This window comes from Tyto alba, unplaced genomic scaffold (assembly GCF_018691265.1).
Source record: "Tyto alba isolate M040663 unplaced genomic scaffold, T.alba_DEE_v4.0 Super-Scaffold_10, whole genome shotgun sequence".
Classification (NCBI taxonomy): Eukaryota; Metazoa; Chordata; class Aves; order Strigiformes; family Tytonidae; genus Tyto; species Tyto alba.
Window position 1 is genome coordinate 5272714 of NW_024881262.1, and position 24869 is coordinate 5297582.

Below are 24869 nucleotides of genomic sequence, written 5' to 3' on the forward strand. Positions count from 1 at the left end.
GATATCAAAGTGAAAAGCACATTTTTACCTTCTTTTGCTTTCTTATGTTCAAGCCTTTCCTTTTGTAATGACTTTTCTAATCTTGACCTGTGCTCATATACAACTGAAAAGAGAAAATTAGTACATAACTCATTTTAAAAGTAACATAGGCAAAAACCACCACCCACCCCCAGCACACCTAGAGAGCATTGGGCACAGAACGTACCAGGAAAGTAAGTGGAATTAGGTCATAGGATAAAGGACTGTTTGTATCATTTGTAACTTTTTTTTTTTTTCCTGCATGCTTTAGTGATCCTGGATTCTAGGTTATTTCCATTGCATAAACATAAAATGCGATAACCGTGGAAGTGATTTGTTTATGGAGACAGTCAACTATGGTGGATCTACACACAAACTGCTAAATCCTCTTTCCTTCTTAGGTATGCAGGTACACGTTCTCCCATGCTTTCAATTCTCTCCTGCCTTGTTTGTAGAGAGACCAGGAACTAAGACAGGACAACCTCACTGTCAGAGTAAATCCTTGAAGCAAATAAATTGTCACAAGGAGGGAGAGAGATGCAGAACAGCAGGAAAGCTTAGAAAGAGGCAGCAGCACACTAGATGGGCCGCTTAGGCTAAGACATGGAGAAATTGAGTGCCATTCCTAAATTTTTCCAAAAATTTGGACAACTCAGTCTTCTGTGACCTTCTTTTTTGTAAAGCCTGGATAACAGTATCCTTTACACCACAGTGCTGTTGACGCACAAACTGCAGAATTAAATACTTAGGTATAGTGGCTTGCACTTCTTAGTAATCATGTGCTGACAGCAATTATACATACACTAAAACAGCCTGTGCTTGCAACAACCATATAGTCTGAGAAGGATTGGGGGACTTTTTGAAGGTTTTTTCACCACCCAGTTAAGGAGATAAGGCAAAAACAAAAGAAATCATCTGAAGGGCTAGCATAGGTGAAGTATAAAGCTAAACCAAACGCTTCTCTGTAAGGCTAAGGCATCAGAGACTGCTCATCAGGAATCATTTATTTGAGAGTAAAATGATCTTCACTGATCATTAAATCGATTTACTCATTTTCTTTGGGTCAAAATACCCACACAGTAGTGTAGAGACAAATGATGGAGTGGTCTGCATAGTGTTTCAGCCAAAAAGCAACAAGCTGAGGTTTTAGGGCACCACTCATAGTACAACCCGCAGCATCGTCACCAGACCAGGTAATGGTAGTCCTGCGGGGTGGCATGCGGCGTGTTGCTGTCCCCTCCAGCGGGGTCACTGACTACAAAAAATGCACTTGGGGTTTTGGGAAGATGCTCTGACATCTTTGCCAAACTCTAGAAGCCCTTTGAGCTGACGCTGCTACCAGAAGAGGTGGTTCTGCTGCTTGTTCTTGTACTGTCCTGCCCTTTGCTCTCCCTGCTACAGGTGATGGGACAGCAGGACCCGGCGGTTGGGGACAGGGTGTGTAACCATTTCTTCTGGTGACAGAGCTGGCTTGTACAGTTTTTAAAGAGAGCAGCAGTGATGACTGGCAGTGACCTGGAATGCTGGGTGGCGTGGCATGGGACAGACTGCTCCAGGTTTGAACACGGAAAGCAGAGACAAACTTATTTCTAGATTTTTTTTTTTTTTTTTAATGGTATGACAACCACTCTTGGTTATATCGATGGTCCAACAGACCGACTGCGCTATCTCCCAGGGCCTGACAAGAGCAGATACCCAATGCCAAATACACACAGGGAGCTTACAGTATTTCCTTGGCTCTGTCTCCCAGCCATTTATGACTCCCAAAGACCATCTGAGGCGGCCGCAGGCGCTTTGTGTACACCATTCCAAAATGGGCTTTACTTTTATGAATTTGTCTAATTGTTGCATCCATGTGTATTGAGGACATCCAGTATCCTCTGGCAGAGTCCCACCACTCAGCTGCCAGGAAAGAAGCATTTCATTCAGCTTATGTTTTGAACATCTAGTTTCTGACGCGATGGGGCACATCAGTCTCTATCTACCCTTTCCTCACCACTCATTAGACTGAAGGATCGTTATCTGAAATAGCCTACCAAGTTTGCAGCAAAGGGAAGATATTAATTAAAACTCCTGCAAATGTATAATTACACCTGCTCAAGCTCAGTTTAACACAATTATCTTTCACTATCTAAATTATAATTTGCACTCTTTAAAAGAGTTATTAATTTGTATCAATGGAATGTGTGATTTTTCCTTCAAAACTAGGTAGCTAATTTTCTGAGAAGTAAATCATTGGTGAACATAAGTCTTCAACAGGAAGCATCAAGTAAAGATTTTTATCTTGACAGCCACAGAAAACTTCTATCGCACCTTAAAACCTGTTGTTAATTCCACCAAGGTGCATTCTGCAGGCTCTTTAGCTACTGGCTTATCTACAAGTGTTTCTGTTTTGGCTTAGAAACTGGATTGCTGATCAATCCTTGTCATCTATCTTTACTTTGCTATTTATCCTCTAAAGTCAAGGGCATCAGTCAAGATGAACTAATGTACCAACATCCTCTGCAACAAAACAAGCATGTAATGAATATTCACAAAGTCGCCAGCAAATAAACTTTCAGAGAAGGGGGGGGGGGGGGGGCAGGGAAGGAAAAAAATGGCAGCACTACAGCAATGGTTTTATCCAGGCACTGAAGATTGTGAATGCCAAATTACATTGCAAAAGGAACCGTGGTTGTAGCATAGCAACTCAGGAGAGAAATGAAACTCCATAATGGGTTTCCCCTCCAATACAGTCAGGGGTGGAAATGGGCTTTTTGGCAAACAGTCTAAACCACAAACTGATTCCGAGGGAACATTTTCCATTTTACTTCTTTGTCTGCAGGCATACCTTCCTCAGCTCCTCCCAGTGTTTTATCAAGTGGGGGGGGGGGGGGGGGGAAGACCCCCTAATGAGGACAGGAAGAAAGGAGAAAAGTAATGCAACGGTTTGGGCTTTAGGGATCACGGTGCTCTGTACCTTTCACAGCTAACAGCATCTCTGCCGAGCTGTGGCTTTCCCGCCTTCACCCTGCACTTTCAAGCAATGTCACTGCACCCCTCGCAGGTAGCGCACCCCTGCTGCCACCTTCTCTGTGCTCACCTTTGAAATACCGCAGCAAAGCTGGCAATGTCTTAAAATAGCCCTTCAGATGGCCAGAAATGGCTAAGAACAACTTCCCCCTGTACCTCTCCCATTCTAGTTCATTTACTGGTTGGTTCAGCAATGGTTTTCTCTGCTAAAGGTCCATCATGTGAAACGAAATGAAGATTTTGACTGAGAATAATTATGAAGAAAGCATAGCTTCCATATTTTCTCACCTGCTCTTTTGTTGAGTAGGTTGCAGGTCAGATTTCTTAAGCACATATAGGAGTTTATCTCCCATAAACCTAAATTATTCCTACCTGTCAGGAACTTCCTAGGCAAGAAGAGCCCGAACTACAAGGCTCTTGTTACTAAACCAGGGGATTTCTCCTTCTTCACCACCAGGCTGGATATAAGATGTCTGAGCAAGAATCTCAAAGAAATAGAGTGAAAAACATGTTTTCTATTATACGTTTTCCAGCTGGGGGGGGGTGTAACCTACAGAAGGGATCTGGCAAATTCCTACTGGTGTGATGCACCAACAGAGCACTTCACAAATAATTTTTTCCTAAGGCAAGTTCTTAATTTTGTAGTGATTTTGCACAAATAATAGAACTTTGTTTCTATGCTGTATTTAATAGAATTGTACAAAAGAGGGGGAAAACATTGTCATCTAATGGCTAATATGCACTATTCCAAATCTGGAATAACTGTGGGTATCAGTTTAACTCGAAGTTACCTATATAATGTAACCTACATGAACGAACAAAGAACAACGTGAATTCACAGAGAGGTGATCCAGCTTCAAAGAGCAGAGCCCAGAAATAGAACTGGTAACATCACAGCTAGTTAAAACACCTTTCACCTTCAATGAGGAAATATTTAACAGTTCTTGAATTGATTCCAATTAAATCAAGTCCTTGATTTAAGATTTTTCTCACACAGAAAAGAAAGTGGAGGAGAAGGGAGGGGTGCAATGCCCTATAGGTTCTCAGAAGATTAATTACACCACTTTGACCATTGCTGAACGTTAATTGCAACACAGGAGTCAAGCAATGTGATGAAAGCAAGCTTATTTTAGTGTCATGGTTATTTCTCTTCTCTTTGCTTTGCACTTCTAAACAGTAAAACTATTATTAAACAATATAAGCCACTATTGTATGTTGAAAAAAAAGTATTTCCTATTTTCCATTATCAGCAATTTCGCAACTGTGTTACTTTGGTATTTTGGTCTATCAGAAACGTGATTTCAGAGTCTAAAATACCCCAGCTGCCACTATCTTACATAACAGAAAATTAAGATTACGCTGGGATTTAAATATACAACATGCAAAAGTTTTTATTAATTTCAGTGTTATTGTTTATTATGCAATTCTGCAATCTTTCTCTGATCTTACAGTAATACCTTTCCTTTAAAACCAGCAGATTTCAGTAGTCCTGGCAACATTCAATGTTATTTTCTCTCAGACTGTATCACAGTTGAACTGAACCAGCAGTATGTGGTAAGCCACACTGGCACTTTTCTGGTAACCCTATGAAGGTCTGTAGAACATAGACTCGTTAGAGAAATACAGTTGATTTCTAATTCTTGTCATTGCAAATAGAACCATTTAAAATGTGAACCCAGGCAAACAGCTTTTCTGCTGAGAGTAAAGCGTTTCCATGAGCCAAGAAAGAATCCCTTCAATATCAGATGCAGGACAGACTTTCTAGTCTAATGACAATAATTAAAATTTTTATCTCAGAAGATATTTCTTGACTCATCTGATGCTAACATTTCATGCTGGGAGAACACGTTATTCATGCAGCAGGACCTGCTCCCCAAGCCTCCGGCTCTGTATTTGATTAAGTCAGTGAATCTGGCTTCAAGCAAGGAGATCCACTATTCCACTACTGATAATCTTATCAGAAAGAGATTATCAAACTGTGGGTAGCTCCTGGACAAGTATCAGGATTCCCCATCACAGTACAACCCATAATGGTCACAGTATGCACTATTTCAAAGACTCTCAACTGAGAGTGTAGCAATAAATAGATATTCCAGCAACACTGCAAACATTCAAGAAACAATGGAAGTATTTCCACAATAAAGACTAGAAAAAATGTGTTTTAAGTATAGTGTGAGAAAACAACATTACAGAAACCATATATTTGCAATATATTGAACAAAATACTGAAGCTATTTCATATTTTATGCCCTTGAAGTTTTCTGTTTTGAATTTATACAAAAAGAACAGAAATAGAAGCCAAGATAATATGAAACTGATTTTGTGTGAAAAACAAGCATCGTTCTGGCTTAATTATGGAACAATTTTGCATACAGGCAGGGATGGACTGCTCTCATTTTGCTCACTGAAAATCACAGCTAGGACTGCATGCAGCATGACAATTATATTTTCTTTAAAGCAAACTCCTACACTTTCCAACTGAGTCACGTGGAGAACGATCAAGCAGTAGCTTTGTCAAATTACAGCCAGTCACTGCAAAAGAGCAAAATTCCTCCTAGCAAACTAAACCATGCATCAGCAGTTGTGCTTAAAAATAACCACTGCTTTGACTTAATTCTGTAGTAATTATTTTGCTTGGAGTATTAATAATTTTAAGAGAAATTTGTATTTATTATCTGGATCTCCATATTCAGGCATTTTGTAGTGTCTGTCATAGACCTACCACTGATTTCAGTTGCATGAGGAGAAAGTGTAACATCGACTGCTTTCAAAGATCCTGCACCAAAAATAACCTATCAATTAAAATTAACCTTGTTCCTCTAATTTAGTCAGCACTCCAACACGAAACCAGAACTGGAGAATGGGACTTGAGCAAATTATGGAGATTTGGGTCCAGCGAGCTGGAGCGCAGGCCGCTAGCTGCACAGCAGTGTGACGTCTGGCCGCAGCTGACTCAAACTAAAGCTGTGAGATTCCTGCTTTTGGCTCTACAAATTCCAACTCAGTCCCTGGTGTCTTGCCCAGGACAAGAATTATCACTCATGCTCTCCATGAAACTTGCCTTCTCTCAAAGGGTTTTTCCCACACTGACACTGCAGAGCTTGGTAACAGATTAGACAAGTTATCGGAACTAATCATGAGAACGCTTCAAAAAAACTCTGGAATGTGTGGAGAGATCAGATAAGCATATAAGAAAATTCACATGCTCATCAAACCTTCAGCTTTGCATCCTCAAGAAATAAAAGTGGAAATCAGAAGCACAACGTGGAAAAGTGTTGCAGATCTTAAAAGTTTTGCTTTGACTGTAGTTCTGGAAATGGGGGAATGCTGTGGAATTTGCCATACTAACGCAGTTTTCCCCAGACACACATGCTTGTATTTCTAAAAAACAGTTCTGGCCTCTATTCAATTATAAGGATGACATGAAAATTAATTTCTAAACTGGAGTGAACATCTACATTTAATAGAATCTTTTTACTCCACCCTGCCTCATGTACTCCCTTTCTTAGAAATCAGTCACAGCTCTAGGAAACAACAGATTTAAAAACAAAGTTGGGATACAGGGAGGTATCCGTCATGTTGAAACAGTAAACTGTAATAGCTGCTGCTAAAAATAAAAGTTTGAGAAGGGGTATTAAATGTGATTAAATATTTAATCCCTAACAGTTAGGCTTCAGACATTACTTTTATTATGAGAGAGATCACATTTTCCATCCCAGAAAAGATTTCCTGAACACTCCGCAAAAGATTTCCTCCAACCTTTGGTGTCACCCACACTTATGATATGCTGGGTCAGATTAACATCCCACTTTGCATATGCTCTTTTCTATACACCTATCTATGCTAATGATAAATGCAAATAGTTCAAACAAAACCTGTGTAGTAGTGATTTTAAACTTAAATTCTTAAGGTTAGCAGATTTACTTCTAAAAAAAAAAATCCATTCCCTTTTCTTTTAATGATTTTCTTCTCACCATTATTCTGCCATTTTTGTCATGACACACCAGATCATTTTGAAGAAAACATACAAACATCCAGAGGAGCTGCAGAGACAACAGTTTCTTTCTCACATCATCTCTGAATGTCTGGGTCTGCTCAACTCTCAGCTCCAGGAAACAAGGGCCTGTTCTTTCTCTCAAAAATTGCTTTAGAATCTCTAGACTTCTGCATAAAATTGAAAGAAGCCTATCTACATGGTGTTATAGGATCTATATAAATATATATAAATTCATGAACTAGTGCAAAATCAACATTGAAGAAAACCAAAATAATCTGTATATACGCATGTTGTTTTAACCGTCTCTCCTAACTGAAACATACATTTGCATTTTTAGTGTAATGGAATACAGCAAAAACCTGATGTAATAGCTATGGTTATCACCCTACAAAACTGCCAAACTGCTTCCTTCAACCAGTTCTTGAGAGCTCTAACACAGCAAACTTGGACTCGGCTCCAGCTGTATGTTTTGAAAAACTGCATACAGAAAATCAGTAGTTTGAGTTAGTGTTTCATATTTTTTTTTTTCTTTTGGTAACAGAAGATCACTGTCGAACTTCAAAATATGCATCTGAGTATGACAGATTAACTGAAACACTGACAATGGCACTGTTCAGCATGGTGGCATGGACGGGGTAGATTGCTCCCACTGCCCTCCAGGAGCACAAGCAGGACACACTTCTCAACATCTCTGCAATTAAAGCCTGGAAACGACTGACAAACTCAGGGATCTGAGTCACTCCAGGAAAATAAGATACTAGGCTAATTTCAGATACCTTAGTGGGGGGGAAAAATGTAGAGGAAGAGCTGGAGTAATTGCAGTTTCTTTTATTTCTTAATTAATGTTACATAGAAAATCTCAGTAAGTTTGGTTTATGCTAGATCACCAGAAGAAGATCAGAATTACATCCAGCTCAGAAGACCCTTCTTTAAACAAGGAACAGCAGCATCCACACAGGCTGAATTCCTTACGTGCTTACCTCAAGCTCCAACATGACTAGAAATTCATGCCCCTGAATCCTAAAATTTCTAAAAAAAAAAAAAAAAAAAAAAAAAAAAAAATCACCCAACAAAAGACTCTGCATTTATTAGTTGTTCTGAATAGTTCATTTTGTCAGTAATCTGAGTTATTTAGCATTCATTACCATTAAACCTCAAAACAGCACCTGACTTCCAGCAGGACCAATTTAATTACTTTTTCTATGCAAGGATCCTATTCCAAAATGAGTGAACTTTATTAGCCACAAATTGCTGCCAGTATCCTCACCACTGTATAAGAGGTGCTATCATCTCAGAGCGGGTAGAAACCTTACTCATGAAGTTACCCCACCCAGATACACAGGCTGACAAGCCTGTATCCTGCCCAGCAAAACAAACAGCTCAGTGAGACAATGTGTTTGGAACATCATATTTAAGACACAAACAAGAATTCAATCAGTTTTGCTCACATTGGAAGTAGGGAAGTAATTCCACTCTGTAGTTACAGGCTTTGGTTTTAACAGTAAAGCAACAATCTTAACCAAATCACTCTAGGAGTGCCCAACTCTCAGATACTAACTTTAAAGTTTTGTCAGTACAAGTGCAAAGTCACAGTCACCCCAAGACTCTTCCCACACAGAGTGCTTAGCACAGCCAGACATCACTTAAACTACTCTGTTGACCACAGGATTTCTGGCTCAGTTTGCAGCTACAATTGTCAGATCAGGACTGCGACTGTTTCATCCCCTGCTTCTCTACTGCTTTCCCTCCAACAAAGCTGATGATGTTTTAGCTGATGCAGAAGCTTCCGTCAAACTTTTGCCTGCTAGGAATGTGACAGAAGATGACTGCTGAAGAAGTCAGAAGGCAAACTCACCAAAACTTCCATGCATCTTGCCTCCTTCCTGCTCTCTCAGCTCTGAAACGTTCATAAACCCAGACAGACCACTCAACTCCCAAGCTTTAAAAGGCATAAATCATCATCAGTAACAAGTAGTTTCAGGATATAGGCTTGATCTTGCATCGGTCTGTTAGCTACCAGGCCCAATATTAAACCAGGGAGGGGCAATAATAAAACCCAGGGAACAAAACCACCCTATTACCTCATGCTGCTTAATATTCCTCCAGACTACACGCTCTGTGATCTTCAGCCCAGATTCCAACTTGTGTGCAGATGTAACATTACAGCACTGGTAGAGATTTATTCTGGAAGTATTATGTCCACAAGGAAAGTAATTTAAGGGCATTCAGGCATGGATTACAGGAATGAAAGAAAGTATAAATATGAGCATTTGCTCAATTTATCTTTCCAGGCATAGAATTCATCCGTTGGGACACTTATTCACTATGGACCTAGAAGCAACAAACCAGCTCCCTGAGTTAAGGGAACCAAAAAAGCTCGAGCACCTTTTCTGTACTCGGATCATGAAGAAATATTGATAACTCCAGATAACCCCAAATCTTCAGGTTGAGCTGCAAAACAGACATATATGTATCTAAATATACATTTTATACGTACATATATGTACATACAAATGTATATATGAATATACATTTACAGCATATAGATCTTCCATACGGAAATTTTGCACAAATGACTTTGAATGTCTAATGAGTTTTAAGTATTTAGAACATTACATACTCAGTGGAAAATGTGAATGGAAATACAAACGACAGATTCTTAGATGAGGTTACAAACCAAAGCATCCCATTTCAGGAAGCCAGGTATCACAATTAGGGATGCTGCATTTGCTGTTTCAGGCAGTACTGTACTCGGTGTTGAAGTACACCTGTGTGCCAGTAGCACACAGAGAACTAACCTCTACTATTACAGTGCTACCACTGATCTTTCAGATCTCAGATAGCAACAAAACGCAATCAAAATAAGCGCTGCAGCGTTACGTGCAATCTGAAACTAATAGGAATGACAGGAATTCAGGCTGTCGTCATTATGGAGAACAACCAAACCATATAAGAGCTGTGTAGATGTAGCTCTACTTGTATGATGCATGTGAAAAATAAGCCACCAAAAGTACTGTTAGTTCTTCCTAGCTGTGCCAACTCTGGGTACAAGTTTAAACAGAGTACTATAAAAGACGGGTGAGATAGTGAGGTGCATCCACATCTGTATGTACTTCACTAAGAACAGCTTTGGCATCTATACACTTAGCATGCAATCAGACATAATAAATATTAACCACTAAAGTTACACGGAACCACGATCTAGTACTGTGATGCATCGTGCAAGTCTCTATACACAGAGCTGCTATAGATCTAATCAACTTCTAGCAGATTACTTCCAAGGAGGGGCCTCGATTTAGGACAAATGGCACGACAGGCACAGAGGAATTCTACATTTACTTTTCAGCTGGTGCTTGCTAGCACTGGATCAGATAGCTTTGAGGAAATCCACACCTTGTCTACAGCAGGGCAAACTCCGAACTCTCGAGTTCAGAATCCCTGCTGGGTTGGCTCCAAAGATAACACTGTGGTCTCAGACTGCACAGAGATTGCCTGAAGCCATCAGATACGTCAAGACTCTAAGAGAAAGAGCAGGAAAATTTAAAAAGAAAGGCACTAAATGTAGGGTGTTATTAGGATTAGGGATTAAAACAGATTAAACAGATTTAAATAGCACACAAGGGGTTACTTAATACCCAGATAAATAGAAGACTGAAGCTGTAAGGGCTATAAAGACAGTTGTAGATACATTCAGTCTTGAAGCAGTCAAAGGTATGATAGGTTCATCTACAGCTGTCAGTGTGTTTCTGTTCTAGCAACTGAAGCCTGTTCCTTTATGGCAAATAGTTTAAGATTTAGTGTGTCACATCTTTGTAGGAGGCAAAGAGTGTCAAGTTTTGTTTTTATCATTTTAAGAAATACTAAATAAGATTATCTTCACGTTTTGAACATATAATGCCCAGAGAATGAGATTTAAAAATAATCAGTTTACTGGGAAGTTCAGCTTCTCTATGGAAGACCTTATAGAAAACAATGACTTCAGGTTTTCTTACCAGCCAAGAAATTTTGTGTCATCTCTAAATTTTGCCTGCAGTATTCCCTTTGTGGGTTACAAAAGCTGCCCTACTTTCCCAGTGCTCATCAGAACTCTGTTAAAGAGCTAAAAATGCTAAGATTGACATTCTTTTTTGTGAGAAGTTGAGCTTTCACACACAAAATCTGCAAGGTGAGCTGCCTAAAGCGAGTGAGCCTAAGATCCCAGCGTCTCCAAACTAGTAAATTCTTGCTGTGTTCCCCAAGCCTGCCATCCTTCCAATCGCACCCTGGTTTTATTTCAAGAGGCACAAATACTCCTCAGCTGAGTAGCTAAAGCTGCGAACACCAGCAGAATTTCCGACAATAGCAGTCATTTGCAGCCTCCTTCAGATCAGGAGCATTCTGAGACCTCTTCCTGCACCATTTTTCAGTGATCTGTACATTCTGCCTTGGTAGATGAGAGTGCTATTTTCCCACATATACAGATGATTTAGCCTGCTTCACGTGCTTCATTTGAACAAAACAATGCAATGAAAAAGATAAAAATCTAAGATAACTGGCTTTTCAAGAAAAAACAAAACAAAACAAAACACAAAAAAACCAGAAAGAACTGCTCATTCAGACATGAAGGACTGGCAAGTACGAAAAACAAAGTTCTTTTTACCTACATAGATGAAAAACCTAAAAACTGTGCTGAGGTAGAAAAATAGTAGAGTGGACAGCAGGAAGTGAAGGAAGGCTGCACTCCCAGCTACATCTGAGGATCCTTCTTAAGATTTTGGGCAGACCAAAGGCATCCAGGTCCAAAACTGCAACCTTATACAAACTCAGGAGTTGCCTGTTATCCTTAAGCATTTTACAGACTGACTCAGGTTTCACCCAGAAGCCCTAACAGTGTTTCTCTGTGTACAATCAGGAAAGTAACTGTCTTTATAGGCACCAGCAGTCACAACAAAACCCAAACAAAATTCAGAAAACAGGCAGTATTTCGTGGTCAATGAATCAAGCAATTCAATCCAGTCAGCCTTCCAGGAGCACAGCCAGCCCTGTACAATACAGCCTCAAGATCCTCAAGGACAACTTCAAGAAGTTTGGGGGTTTTTGTTGTTTTTTTTTTTTTTTTTTTTTTTGTTGTTGTTGTTGTTGTTATTTCTGTTTGTTTTGGTTTGGTTTTATTTTTAAACTTAAAACAGTAAAAGCCTACGGACAAAATGGTTGTTCAGGAAGTAAAAGTCCAAGGTTTGGTTTTCTCCTCAGCTTGTAATGAGCTTTAGAGTCTTATTTAATCACCCAGAAGAGAGCTGTAAACACTAAGAAATCAACCCTGTGTTGATAAAGAACCTTCATTTCCTCTCGGTAGTGCCACATCAGTGATCTTACCCTTTAACTGGTTCTTGCTTAAAAGATTTCAGGGTGCTCCCATCACCCTTCAGGCCCCAAAGTTAACTCTAGACCAGTATCTACAGAGAAACTAATTACGCTGCATGGAAAAGATAAGTTCCACTGCTATAGTAGTGATAGGTTTTATTGTTCTCATAAAAGAATAATATCTCATGTTGTTAAGGACAGCAAAGAAATGTAGCCTAGATATTCTCAGAGGTTTTTTTTTTGTTTGTTTGGCAACAGAAACTTTGTTGATTTAAAATAAAAAGTTCAGAGTGCAGTCAGATACTGCACCTGCAAACACAGGATTTTCTGTCAGCATTTTATGTTGTTTCAAAGTCTCTGTTTAAAGAAAATTCCTTCCTGTTATTCTATATCAAAGAGTTAAATAGGAAAGGTTCAGAAATGGTTTTGGTGTTGTACATCACCGGTTAGCATGTGTGTCTCCAGGTGAGTTGGCCATAGGCACAGGTTCTGTATTCTCAATATTCTCCTCACTAATAAACTCCTACTGCAGAAATCGAAGGGATTATACAGGACAGGCCATCCCAGAAAGAGTCATTAAATGTACAGGGAAAGATGGGGACAAAAAGTTTATTTCTAGCTCACTGGGCCCAAAACCTCTGAAGACCTCAGGCATACAGCTTCCATTTACTTTACTGGGGGATTAGGCATCTAACGCTCGCTGCTGCATTTAGAATGTCTGTGGGCTCTCAGCCTCACCCTCTTTTTGGTATATTAGCTATTGCCATAATACAGGAAAATTTAAAGAACCAATTTTACGTTACATTTTATTTTTCCTTGTATTGTGTGACTTAATTGCTAGTAATTATTTTCTTTTAAACAAGGCTTACTGCTACCATACTAGGCATAGGTAAGATCTCCTGCTTAATAGGCTTGATACATGGGTCCCAGAACTATGTGAATTTATTGCACTGATAATCAAATGTATTTTTGTTTTCAGATTCTGGTCCCTATTTTACATTTCTCACGGATATACCAAAACAAGCAAGAGAATGCTTACCTAAAATGCAGCATTGTCACTGCATTTATCAACTGCTAGTTGCCTGCTACTTCCATGAACTTGCTTGGATAGATGGTGGCTATGCAAAATAACATTTCAAACATTGAAAGTTTAAACTAACAATCCAGATCCAATATATCTGATCAAGAGAATCTCTCCTCTGTGTTAGGATAAAGTCTGTTGCACGCTCCTCTTTGGTATAGCCAGAGCAACAGAAAAAGCTGACATTGAATTTTAGCTTGAGAACAAGATGTTCCTGTGTCCTCTTCAAATACTGTTGGCAAATATACAGACTAGCAAAAGTAGCCCTTTAGCCATCTGCCACAAACCCATCTCCCAGCCAAACATTTACACCTTTTTCATGACTAAAATGAAGGTTTCTGTCAATTTTTTCCATGGCATTACCTGGAAATGGCCTGAAACTGAAATACTAAGTAATGACGGTCTCAGATCATAGCTAAACATATTCAGGTAACAAAGCACTGTGAGAATCTAACAGCATAAGCCCAATTCTGCACTCTGCATAAAAAATGCACTCTTCTAGGCACAGTGCAAAGTATGAAGATCACCCTTAAGTACTGTTACAGCTGCTAAAGCAGACCACTCTCATTCTTGTTTTATACAGTTTTGAGAAATAAAACTCGAAAGAGTTTTGAAAGTTGGCTCTGGACTTTGTATATGCTGACCTGATAACCTTGCACTTGAGATTTAGAGAGGTGCTGAGGTCTTGCACTTCCTAGAGAACTGATGCTTCATGTGTATATCTGCTGCTCTGTATCTGATTTCTGGACAATGCAGATGTCGGACATCGGCATCTTTTCATCCTCAAGTACAGGGTGCCCACATTTGGTGCATCCTTAAACCAAGATACACAAGGATCTGTATTTATGTGGCAGCTTTCAGCCAAGAAATTCAAAGTTATTCCAAAAGTAATACAACAGTCTTATCCAAATAACTTATTTGAACTTTACTTTCAAATTACCCTTTCAAAAACTGCTTTATCAGAATACTCCTCTCCTCTGGAGCTATTTAAGGTTTATGCTGCCCAGGAACTGCAGCCTTGCATTTTTGCAGCTGAATGTTCTTTCAGCAGCATAAAATTAATACTGCTAAGACAACACAGAAGCACGCAAAACTCCCAGAACTGGATGCGGTCTGTCCTGTTATTTGAGCGGCAGGCAGTATGACTGCCTTTTCCATTTATACCAGGAATTGCAAAGGGACGTGCAGTCCTTTGGGGAATAAGAGTCGCTCTACGAAGCGTGTGGGTGCGAGGCGGGGGGATGACAGCTTTCTAGGAGTCCGTGGCAAAAACAAACACTGACTTCAGCGGGGGTAGGATCCTTTACCCACGGATAGATACCAAACCCCACAGGCTGGAGGGAAGGAAGGGTTAGATAGAAGCGCATAAGGAGCAAAACTTTGCGAGAGGTCAGGCAGCTGGCACCCAGAGGAGAAGGAGGTGGGCATTCTGCAAGCCTTAGGGAAGGGTGGCAGAGCTTCCTGCCGAGGTAAGTACCTTGTAACTGAGCTGAGAGCGACTCTTGATGCTGCTGGTACTTGAGCGCCGTGGCCTCAGCCTTCCTCAGCTGGCCCTGCAGCTCGTAGTAGAGCATCGCCCCGTAGAGGAAGCCGAACACCACAGTCAAGAGCAGGAGGGTCTGGAAAATCCGCTTCTGTTTTCGGGAACACATCCCGTTGCCCATGTCCCCGGCGGGGTCCCCGAGGGCCCCCGCCCCTCACGGCTTAGCAGCGGGCAGCTGGAGGCGGCGGACGACGAGGCGGTGACATCGGAGGCCCCGGGACCGCGCCGGGAGGAGGAGGAAGAGGAGGAGGAGGCGGAGGAGGGAAGGTCGGAGCTCCTCAGCCCCTGGCCACCGCGACGCCCCGGGAGGTTTCCCTCAGCCTGCGGGCCCTGCGCGTCGGAGCGGAGCTGGCGGGACTCTGCGGGGCGCGGGGCGGGCGGCCCAGCCGCATGCTGCGGCCAGGAGGCTGCCCGGTGCTGCCCGGCCCTCCCGGCGGCGGCCCCCGGCACAACCGCCCCGGGTCCGGCCCCCCCCCCGCCCCGCGGGACAGGGGCGGGCAGCGACCGCGGCCTGAGGGGGCGGCTGCTCCGCTCCACCTGAGGCGGCACCTGCAGCTCGGCCCCGCCCGGCCGCCGCCTGAGGGGAAGGAAACAAAGAGCAAACTTCCCCGGCCCTCGCACTTACGTGTCACCTCCGCTCCGCCGCGGCTGCCCGCCGCGGGATCCCCGAAGGAAGTCCCGCTCCGGGCGCGGCCTCATTGGGCCCAACCGCGGGTCTCTCCCCTCCCTCCGGGGCGGCAGCGCCTGAGCGCATTGGGTGCCCGCCGCGTCCATCCGCCCCGCCGGGCGCTTCGCTTCCCTCCGCCCGCCCTTCTCCCCTCACGCCCGGCCCAGCAGCTTCGGGGTCGGGGGACCCGCCCGACGCTCTCCCCCCCCCCCCCCCCCCCCCTCACTGTGAGGGGACCCCACTCCCCCATACCCTGTGAAGGGACCCCCCCAGCGCCCCCCGGGTGGGGACGTGTGACACGGGGGGGGACGGGGCGAGTGGCACCGCCGGGAATGACACACCGGGGCCCTGCGGTACGCCCGGGGCTGAGGGCTCTGGTGCTGAGGAGGCAGAGCCCCACAGACACCGCGTTTATAACCAAGCCCCTTATTTATTCACACTCTTCATCAGACTGAATTATTTATTCATTTATTTATTTTTTTTCCATAGGTCTTTGACCGTACTTGGTTTCGGGGTGCCGGCTGCACCTGAGAAGTTCCGCGCGTCACGGCCTTTGTTGCCTTTTCCTTCTCCACGGGCCGTGTTCAGGCCGCTGGTCAACCTTAATTGAGGCGCAGGGTATTGTCTGTGCTAAGGCAGTGCTCCCAAATGCCACCACCCTGCCCAAAAAAGGTGAGACAGGTCTTAACGGCCTTCATCCCTAATCAGCACGGTTGCATAATTGGCCTAATTAGCGTTCCCTTTCTCCAGGAAGGAAAACCAGCCATGACTCAAGCTGAACTAGAAGTAATAATAGGCAAAAAAAAAAAAAAAAAAACACAACAAACAAACCAAAGACATACTCCAAAGTGATTTTTTTCTAAATATATCTAACTTATCAATCTGTGTTTTTCACAGACATTATTCTGGCCTTAAAAGAACTACACCAAAGAGGCTTAAAAATTTGTTACTCAAATATTCTGCATATACCAGTAATTAATAGCAGTCTACCACAAGCTGGTATGACTTCTGTCCAACCGTTTTATATTTGTTGTCTTTTAATTTAAGGGAATGTCTTGCTCTCTATTTGAGGACTGGAGTGTTCAAAATTATGACTTAGACACTCAGGAGGAAATTGTAATTGCTTTGAAATAGTGATATTAAAAAAAAAAAAAATCATATTCTTTTCCCTTGCCTTTAAGAAGTTTCCTGAAGTTCCTGAAGTAACATTTCAAAACTTTTGTTCAAATCCATAAGTGTTTCAAACAGATTTATCTTCATGTAGGTTTATAGTATCCATTTCTTTCACAAAATAGTCCCAGCAGGTTTCTTAGTATCACCCGAACTCCAGCTTCCCTTCCTTTCCCAGGCTCCTTCAGAGATGTCCTGTGCATTTTTGCATTACCAGGCTCCCCAGGCTGAGCTCAGTTAAGTAGAATGAGACAATTCTTTGTTTCTAGACTGAGACTTTGAAATCACTGTAGATTATTTATATTTCAGTATTGCAGTGATTCATATTATTAAATTTCGTGTGTTTCCACTTCTTGCTTACATTACCTTTCATAAAACCAGTTTGCACCCTTAGTTTTGATCCCTTTGCACTGAAGAACAATTGGCTAACCAGCAACTTCATCTGAATATGGTAGTCACTATCATTATGCTTATGATGAATCATAAATTTAAGAGGACACTGAACTGACATCATTATTTAATACCTATTCCAAATACATTTAATTTTTTATATTGTAAATATACTTTATATGCTTGTAGAAATCGGCAATATCATTAACAAATGTTGAGGAAAAAGCAAATTAGTAACTCCTTTTGCTTAATCAAATATTACTTATATTCAGTAATAACTAGCGATACATCTCCTCTTCAGCTCATGTAAATTGTGATTCTTTATGAGCAAACCAATTAGAGTTAAAATGAGGAATTTATTGGGAGCAAGGAACTACTATGTGAAGCTATTAGGCAAATTTGAATTGGAAGTCCCAAAATAGAATGGTTTGGATCTAAAAGAGGCTTTAATATATTAAAAGCATTACATTAGCTGCAAGGAGAGGAATGTTACTTTGACTAATCGCTGAGTAAGTTACTGATAGAAAAGATAGGGGATAAGTGCTTTCTGAGCCATGTTGTACCATGGGAAACATGCTCAGAGGCTGCAACAGGGAATTCATGGGCAGGCATTAATACACACCTATTTATCATCTTTAGCTTAATTTCCTAAGCAAATGAAGCTTGTGCAATCAAACTGTCAGTTTGTGCCTTGTAAGTACAAGCAGTTGGCCAATACATTGGCCAATTTCAGACAATTTTAACTGGGTTGTAGAAATGTTGAGCAAAACGAAGTTCCTATAAGTTTTGAGAAATTAGAGGAGCAATATATAAAGTATAACTCCGTAAGTTCCCTAAGAGAAGGAAAGGCTCAGACGTGTTCACTCCGTTGATAACAGAGAACCTGTTCAGGGGAGAGATGTTAGAAATACCCCATTTCTCTGGGATACAGGTTCTCACTGTCAGCCACAAGATGTGGGAAGCCAGTTCTCAGTAAATTTGGATGTTCCAGAACCACATGTTTTTTTGTTTCCTTTGTTTGCTTTCCTCCTCTTCGTGAAATTCTCTTGTATTTTCTTTCATTTTTTCACTGTCAGTTTTGCTAAGCTTGATTCTGTGATTATTTTGTAGCTAGGGATACCAGTTTCCAATAAAAATGATCACTGAACAGCTTTGAGTTTTTCCAGAATGATCCAATGAACACAGCAGTTAAGTAGATCAAGTAGCAGGTCCTTCTTTTTTCTTTTTTCTTTTTTTTTTTTTTTTAAATCCCACTGATCAATGGATCAGGGATCCAAAATGATGGAAATGTACCAGAGAAAGTTGTGCCATCCAAGTCACAGCCCATTCATTTGGTTGCCAGAAGTTAAGGAATGTACTGGCAAGGCATATGTTATTACCTCTCCATCTACAAAGTCCATTCCAACTGCAGATGTTTAGGCAAGAATGACCTTTTTGTCCAGTGACTGAAGGTTACTAACGCGTACAAAGATTGTTTTAACACTCGGTGTCATTTACTAGTGGTCAGGAACTGAAGGAATAAAAAGGCTGGACTTGAAGAAGTGAACGTTCCTGGGAAAATTGAATCTATCCTTGCCTGAGGTCATAGTTTGTGACATTAGGGGAAGTCAAGCTTTTTACAGCTGACCTATCAGCTGCTTGTGTCTGAGTGTCCAGCTTAAGTAATCAGCTGAACTCTGTTTGCGGATGTCCTAATTTGAGGTGAGGACAAGGAGGGCTGTGTTTCAATATAGAAAGTACTATGCTACTTAATATTCTGGAAAAAAAAAAAAAAAAAAATCAAACATAAGGTATCCCAAGCTGGATACTTAACACAGCTTTAACATTTATTTTCTGGTGCCTCAGTTCTGGCTGTAGAACGGTACGCGATGATTGATTTCTACCTCATAGATACATATAAAGAGACATTTTTCTAAATCACTCAGCATTCATGGTAGGAATGGGGATGAGACACTGGTAAGAAAATTCTGCATAGGTATATAGAATAATTTCAACTTAAATAAATAAATTTAAATTAAATAATTAAAAGCATTCCATACTGAGGTGAGAAAATGCGTTTACTAGTGAAGATGAGTAAGGAGGCGACACGCTGACTTTGAATATCTTGCTTCTGGTGCTTCCAGACTTAAATAGTCTTGTCATTTTACTGGCTCCAAAACATTGTCCTTTGTAAATAATTAATGCAGGTAAGCAGATGCATTAAATATACAGTTGTCTTAATAGAACTAGGAAGTAATGGAGTTATATATGCCACAGATCGACAAATTCACTGTATGTGTGACACACAGAGGATGCACTTGGAACTGCCATATATTACAACATCGCCATACAGTCACCACAGATGAACTTCAAGGGGCAGTGCTCCAGTGTATCCTGTGCTGGAGCTATTAGTTGCCTGTCAAGGTAGAGCAACTTCTAAGAAACACTGGAATTTGATCAGCCTTTTGCTGCAATCCCCATAAAAAAACCTCCTCATACTATTACATGCTCCATTGTTCTTAACATGGCAGCTACCATAAAACCCGACAGTAAACACTTAAAACAAATGTTGGGATCCCAAATCATTTAAACACCATGTTAAATCATGACTTGACTTTAAACAATGATCAGATGATCCACCTTATATGAAACTTGCAACTGGAAACCCCCGTGTTCCTGAGGGCTGGCGTTTTACTAAAAAAAAAAAAAAAAAAGAAATGTTTGAGTGAGTACTAATGATAATATGAATACTCTTATGATTCAGGGGCTGGTTACTTGAGCCTTTAGGCACTTACCTAACAGCATGTTGTTTGCATAGGACAGAAGTGCTCCAAGACAGGGATCTGTGTGTTTTGTTTACACCACAGCTGAATCTGAACCACTAAGTGAAATGCAAACAACAGTAAGGCTCAGTCTGCCTCACGCAGGTGGGTGTGTTTTATAGATGAGTGGCTACACATAAAAGACATGGGGCTGTGCCTGCAGTGAGGTGAGAACAGGAGAAAAATTGGACCCCTGGGGAAGGATCATGCAAATATAAAAACAGTTTGGACACAGGAGCCTGGTGGTTTTTTCGCATGGTAGAGTGTTGAGAAATCCTGTGTCCTAGCTGAAAAATTCTGTAAGGGAAGTGGGCTTCCCCATTTTATTGTTTCAAAAGATAGCAGTTGCATTCCGTATTTTATGAGTTAGAGGAAAATGTTGAACTTGGGAGTGCTGACTACAGACATTGTTTTTTCTGATAGATAGAATAATCCCCAGTGATTACATTTTCCTGGTGCATTTCCCGTTGGGCTGTCCAGACTGGGGGCCATGGCAGACGGAGGACTAAATAGGTCAGTGAATTTTGAATTGTTCCATCTCCTGCTTTTTCCGGTCTTGTTGGACTTGTCTGTTTTTTTCACAGTCTTTTGGGTTTCCAGCACCTGAATAAAAGCCAGGGCCTGATATCCTACAGCTGTAAAACTGTCTGGCCTTCCAGGACAGAGAAATCTCATCTTCATAACTGTTTCCATTATCATTGCACTGTAAGATAAGGTAGTGACTGATGAACTAATATAAATTTCATTGATTTCAAGATATCTGTGATATCTTTGTGACTTTTTAAGGATCTAAAATGGAGACTTTTAAGCAGAGTTTGGAAAGAACTGTTTACTTTGTGAAGTTAATTTGAAGAGAGAAAACAAGCACTTGGGAATTTATGTATAAAATCTGACGAAATGTAGATAAAGAACTTCAAATGAGATTAAAATGAACTCAGGACTTTAACAGCCATATTCACATTCATTTTCATCTTCATGGGACTGCCATCTCCGTTACTGATATTATCACAGCCTGCCAGACTCAGAAATAGAAACTCTTGTTCCAGTCAGTTACAGGGTTATCCTTGGATTGTAGTTTTATTTTAATTTTAGTTATTTCATTCTAGCCTTTGTGCTGTTCTTATACACCAGGAAAATGTGTGCAGGCTTCTCTTGCAAAGCATGACTATCTCTCCTGATTGTTAGTCTTGGAAGTGCTTTACTGTTACATTACAAAATAAAATTAGTTCCAGTGCAGGAATTTTACAGATTTATTTGGGAACATAAAAGAGTATAGAGGAGTGGATAAAATGGCTGAATTTGAGAAAGACCTGTCAGAAAAATCTTAAGCTCTTCTCCTGAAAAATTTGTAACATTTTGTGTTTCAAGTGTCACCATTGAACTTGGTAGGAGTGGTTGCGCTTAAACACATACATACTTGTTTGCAGTGTCTAGGCTTTAATTTCTAAAAGGCTATCTAGGAACTCATTGGACTCTTGATAAAGAAAATAAGTCCTTCATTTAAGTGAAAACCCTATTAATTTGTTGTGTTTCAGAAAATTCTGCAATTTCCCCATTTCCCCCCCCGCCCTGTAGTCTTCAGGACCTCATTGTGTGGGCTTTTTTTTGGTGGGTTTTTTGGTTAGTGTTTACTTTTTGTGGAATTATTTGTCTTGCTGGTATCTCAAATGCCTTGAATTTTAATGGAATTCTTCTTTACCATGTGAGCTGCTGTAGGATTAACATGGTCCCGGTGTTCAGATGGCCCAGTGCACATGACTGGGCACCTTAACAGATGTGATCACCCCAGCCCTCAGGTTTCCAAACCTTTTCTCTGTTTCAGTGATACAAGTACAGCTCAGCTCTTTACTGTGTTTTAAATGGTTCATCTTTGTGCACTGTGAGTATTTTATGTCTGAGATATCCAAAATTACTTCAGTCTTATTGGTGAAAAATTACTCTTGACTGCTCCCTGTTGAGAGAATTATTATTTTTTTGTTTGCTATGAAAAACTCACTGAGCCACATTTTGCCTGATTTAGTTTCTGTTTGAGTTCCCTTCAAAGGGTTTTGTGTAGGACTTTCTCCCCCTCCTCTCTTACCAGGAGATAAATGCCTGCTGGCAGCTTTCTGTCGCAGCCACATCAGTTTTCCTCACAGTTTTCCCTGTTTGTCCAGCACGGCAGTCTGTCTGGGGTAATGGGTATTCTTGCGGAGGTTTATTATGTGTGCACATGTAAGTGAGGATGACAAATTAAAGAACCACTCAGGACTTGTATAAAGATGCTCCTGAAAGAAGTAATTAATCGTTATACCAGTAAGGTTCTTGAACTAGTTGTACAAATGACATTGGAAATTGATCGTTTTGTCTGTGAAAAAGCATAGCTTGTCTTTTGGCTTGGATCCGTGCAGCACTGTAAGGACAGGAAAAAAGATCCCAGGAGCTGTTTGTTTTTGCAGTTATTAAAACCGATGACCTCAGTGTTTGGAAATGCTGCAAAAAGGGAGAGAAGACCTGGAGCAAAGCAAGGGAAATTCGTATGCAGGGTGGAGAGAAGAATGTCAGATAGTCGGTGCCACCTAGTGGGAGCTCTGCAGAAGATTGAGTAAAACGAGGCTGCTGCTTTGCACCCTAAGGAAATCTCATAGAGGTCAGGCTGTGAAATGAAGAAATCATTGATGAGGGTGTGGGTGCTCAGCAGCATTGATAAGCAAGGCAGGGAGTGTGTGGGATGAAGGCAACAGCTGTTGGACCATGTGTGGGTGAAAAAGTAGTTAATTAAATCTCTGATACAGCTCTGTTACAAGGGGACTCGTGTATTTTAGAGTTAGCTAACAAAAAAAAAAAAAAAACAAAAAACAAAAAACAACACTGTTCAGTCAGTGTAGAGGAGCTCTTTTCCTGTGATGTGACACAAACTACCTGGAGTATTGCCCTGAAAGGTTAGGGAGAGACACAAGACAGTGTGCACATGCATGATTTATGAATCATACCTGAATTGTAAGTGCTTTGAGGCAATGGAGCTCATAAAGTTTTACAAGCATTTACACAGCACATTTACACTGTGAATAAAGAAGTGCTATGGCTGGTATTAAGAACCTCTGTATGGAGCCACCACATAATAAATAATGAGCCTTGAGAGTAAAAACTACTCATCTATCTTATCAGACATTCTAGTGTTCTGGCTGTGATGATGAACAGCCTCTGAGAGGCATGAAGTCCAGCTCATTGCATGACTTCTTTGTTCGATTTTTTTTTTTTTTTTTAAATTTAGTTTCCTTAGGAAATGATGCTGCAACCAGCCAAGGGTGTTTTATTTCTGTGCTGTTCTCTTTAAAACCTTGCAATTCATTGTCTGATCCAAACAGACTTATCAGAGGGCAGCAATCTCAGATATTACATTCCTGAAAGTTTCATGCAAATAGGTGCCTGGGTAGAGGAGAGCAAGCCATGAGGGAAAGACTGAAATGTGGTATCAACTAGCATTTAATAACATGGAAAAGTACATTATAAATACTGGAAGCACAGGAAAAGCTACCATTACTTTTCATGGCAAAAGATAAACCACAAGATTTTCAAAGATAAGCTTCTTTTGGTGCTATTTGTTTAGACCAAAGTAACAGAAAAGTGGTAGTAAAACAGGAATGTGAACAGGATTAGGGTATTAAGCAGCATCGGTGGTTTTACCCGATTGTACTCTCTGAAGTGGAATTGGATTGCTGGAGTACAGTCATCACCATACCCCGGCACGCTGCCTGGTACCGTGGCACCATTTAATGCTACAGAAGTTCCTAGCTGGAATACATTTATATCATGGCAGAAACCCAAAGATGGTGTTTGTCTTTCCTAGATTTCTCTTACTGTTTCATAGCAGATTATCCTAGTATACTATAAACATATTCTTGTTGTTTTCCATTCATTCTATTTTAAGCGTAAGATAACCTTGTCCCCAGGTGGGGGTTCAGAACTACAATATGTGACTGCCAGCAGACTGAGGAACTGATTGTCCCTCAAGAGGGTGCCCCGTGATTTAAAAGTGGTGATTCACATAGTCCTAGGAAGAAGAAATAGGAATGGACTGAGCTCCCCATCTCTACGCTGCCTCTGGGACTCCTTTGCCTCTCCGGTCTTCAGGCTCAGAGGGGATCTCCCTCCCCACCCCTTGATCTGGAAAGAGGAGGTTTTGATTCATGGGGCAGTTAGCCTTGTCCCTGGAGGAATCAAAGTTGTATTTACCATAAGCCAGGCCAGTTCTTGAGAAGGAGGGGGGGGGAGAGAAGAGATACCAGCAACCTCATAGCCCAGATCATTGGTGACAGTCCACGTGTTTCAGGAAATATCCCCAAACCCCACAGCATCAGGTACGCTTGGGAACCTGACTCTGTTGTTTCTCATTGGATATTTTGTGTTTTTTGGAGTCCCACTTACACTGACCTGCTAGAGGGCTGAGACAGGAAATTTTGTGGGACTAGTTGTACATGAATGTTATTTCTAGCATGTTGTTTATTATCTACTCTTCAAAAGGAATCTCCTTTTCAAACAGCCCCACGGAAGTTCCTGTATTTAAAAATAGCAACCATAAAGATCTTGCATTCTCCTTTTGGCTTTTATTCTTACATATTGCATGTTTCAAGAAAAAGCCTGAACATATAGGGAGGAAGTGAGACAGACATATTGCTCATAATGAGAGCACTAAGCAAATGGAAAACAGAAAACAGAAATTTGGCAGAAACAGTAAGGAAGATTAAAGTACATCTGGAGTAGAGCTGTGTTATTCCAAGGGGTAAAATAACCAAAACAATTGGAAAACAAAAGAGATTATTGAATAATTTAGCATTCAAATACCAGCGATGAGGAGAGTGAATTTG

At 41.0% G+C, this 24869-nt stretch overlaps 1 protein-coding gene across 4 annotated transcripts in view; it reads right to left on the reverse strand.

The window, feature by feature from the left end:
* Positions 1–15680, reverse strand: part of GOLIM4 (golgi integral membrane protein 4) — a 34616-nt gene extending 18936 nt beyond the window's left edge. For 2 of the 4 annotated variants that reach the window (XM_032986486.2, XM_032986485.2), the window contains exons 1-2: positions 14929–15680; positions 29–103 (exon numbers count right to left, since the gene is read on the reverse strand). In XM_032986486.2, the coding sequence (XP_032842377.2) occupies positions 29–103; positions 14929–15115 (262 nt within the window). In that variant the 5' untranslated portion in view covers positions 15116–15680. The remainder of the gene's footprint in view (positions 1–28; positions 104–14928) is intronic. The other 2 variants (XM_032986487.2, XM_009967508.3) reach the window with 1 other exon arrangement.
* Positions 15681–24869: the final 9189 nt, after the last annotated feature.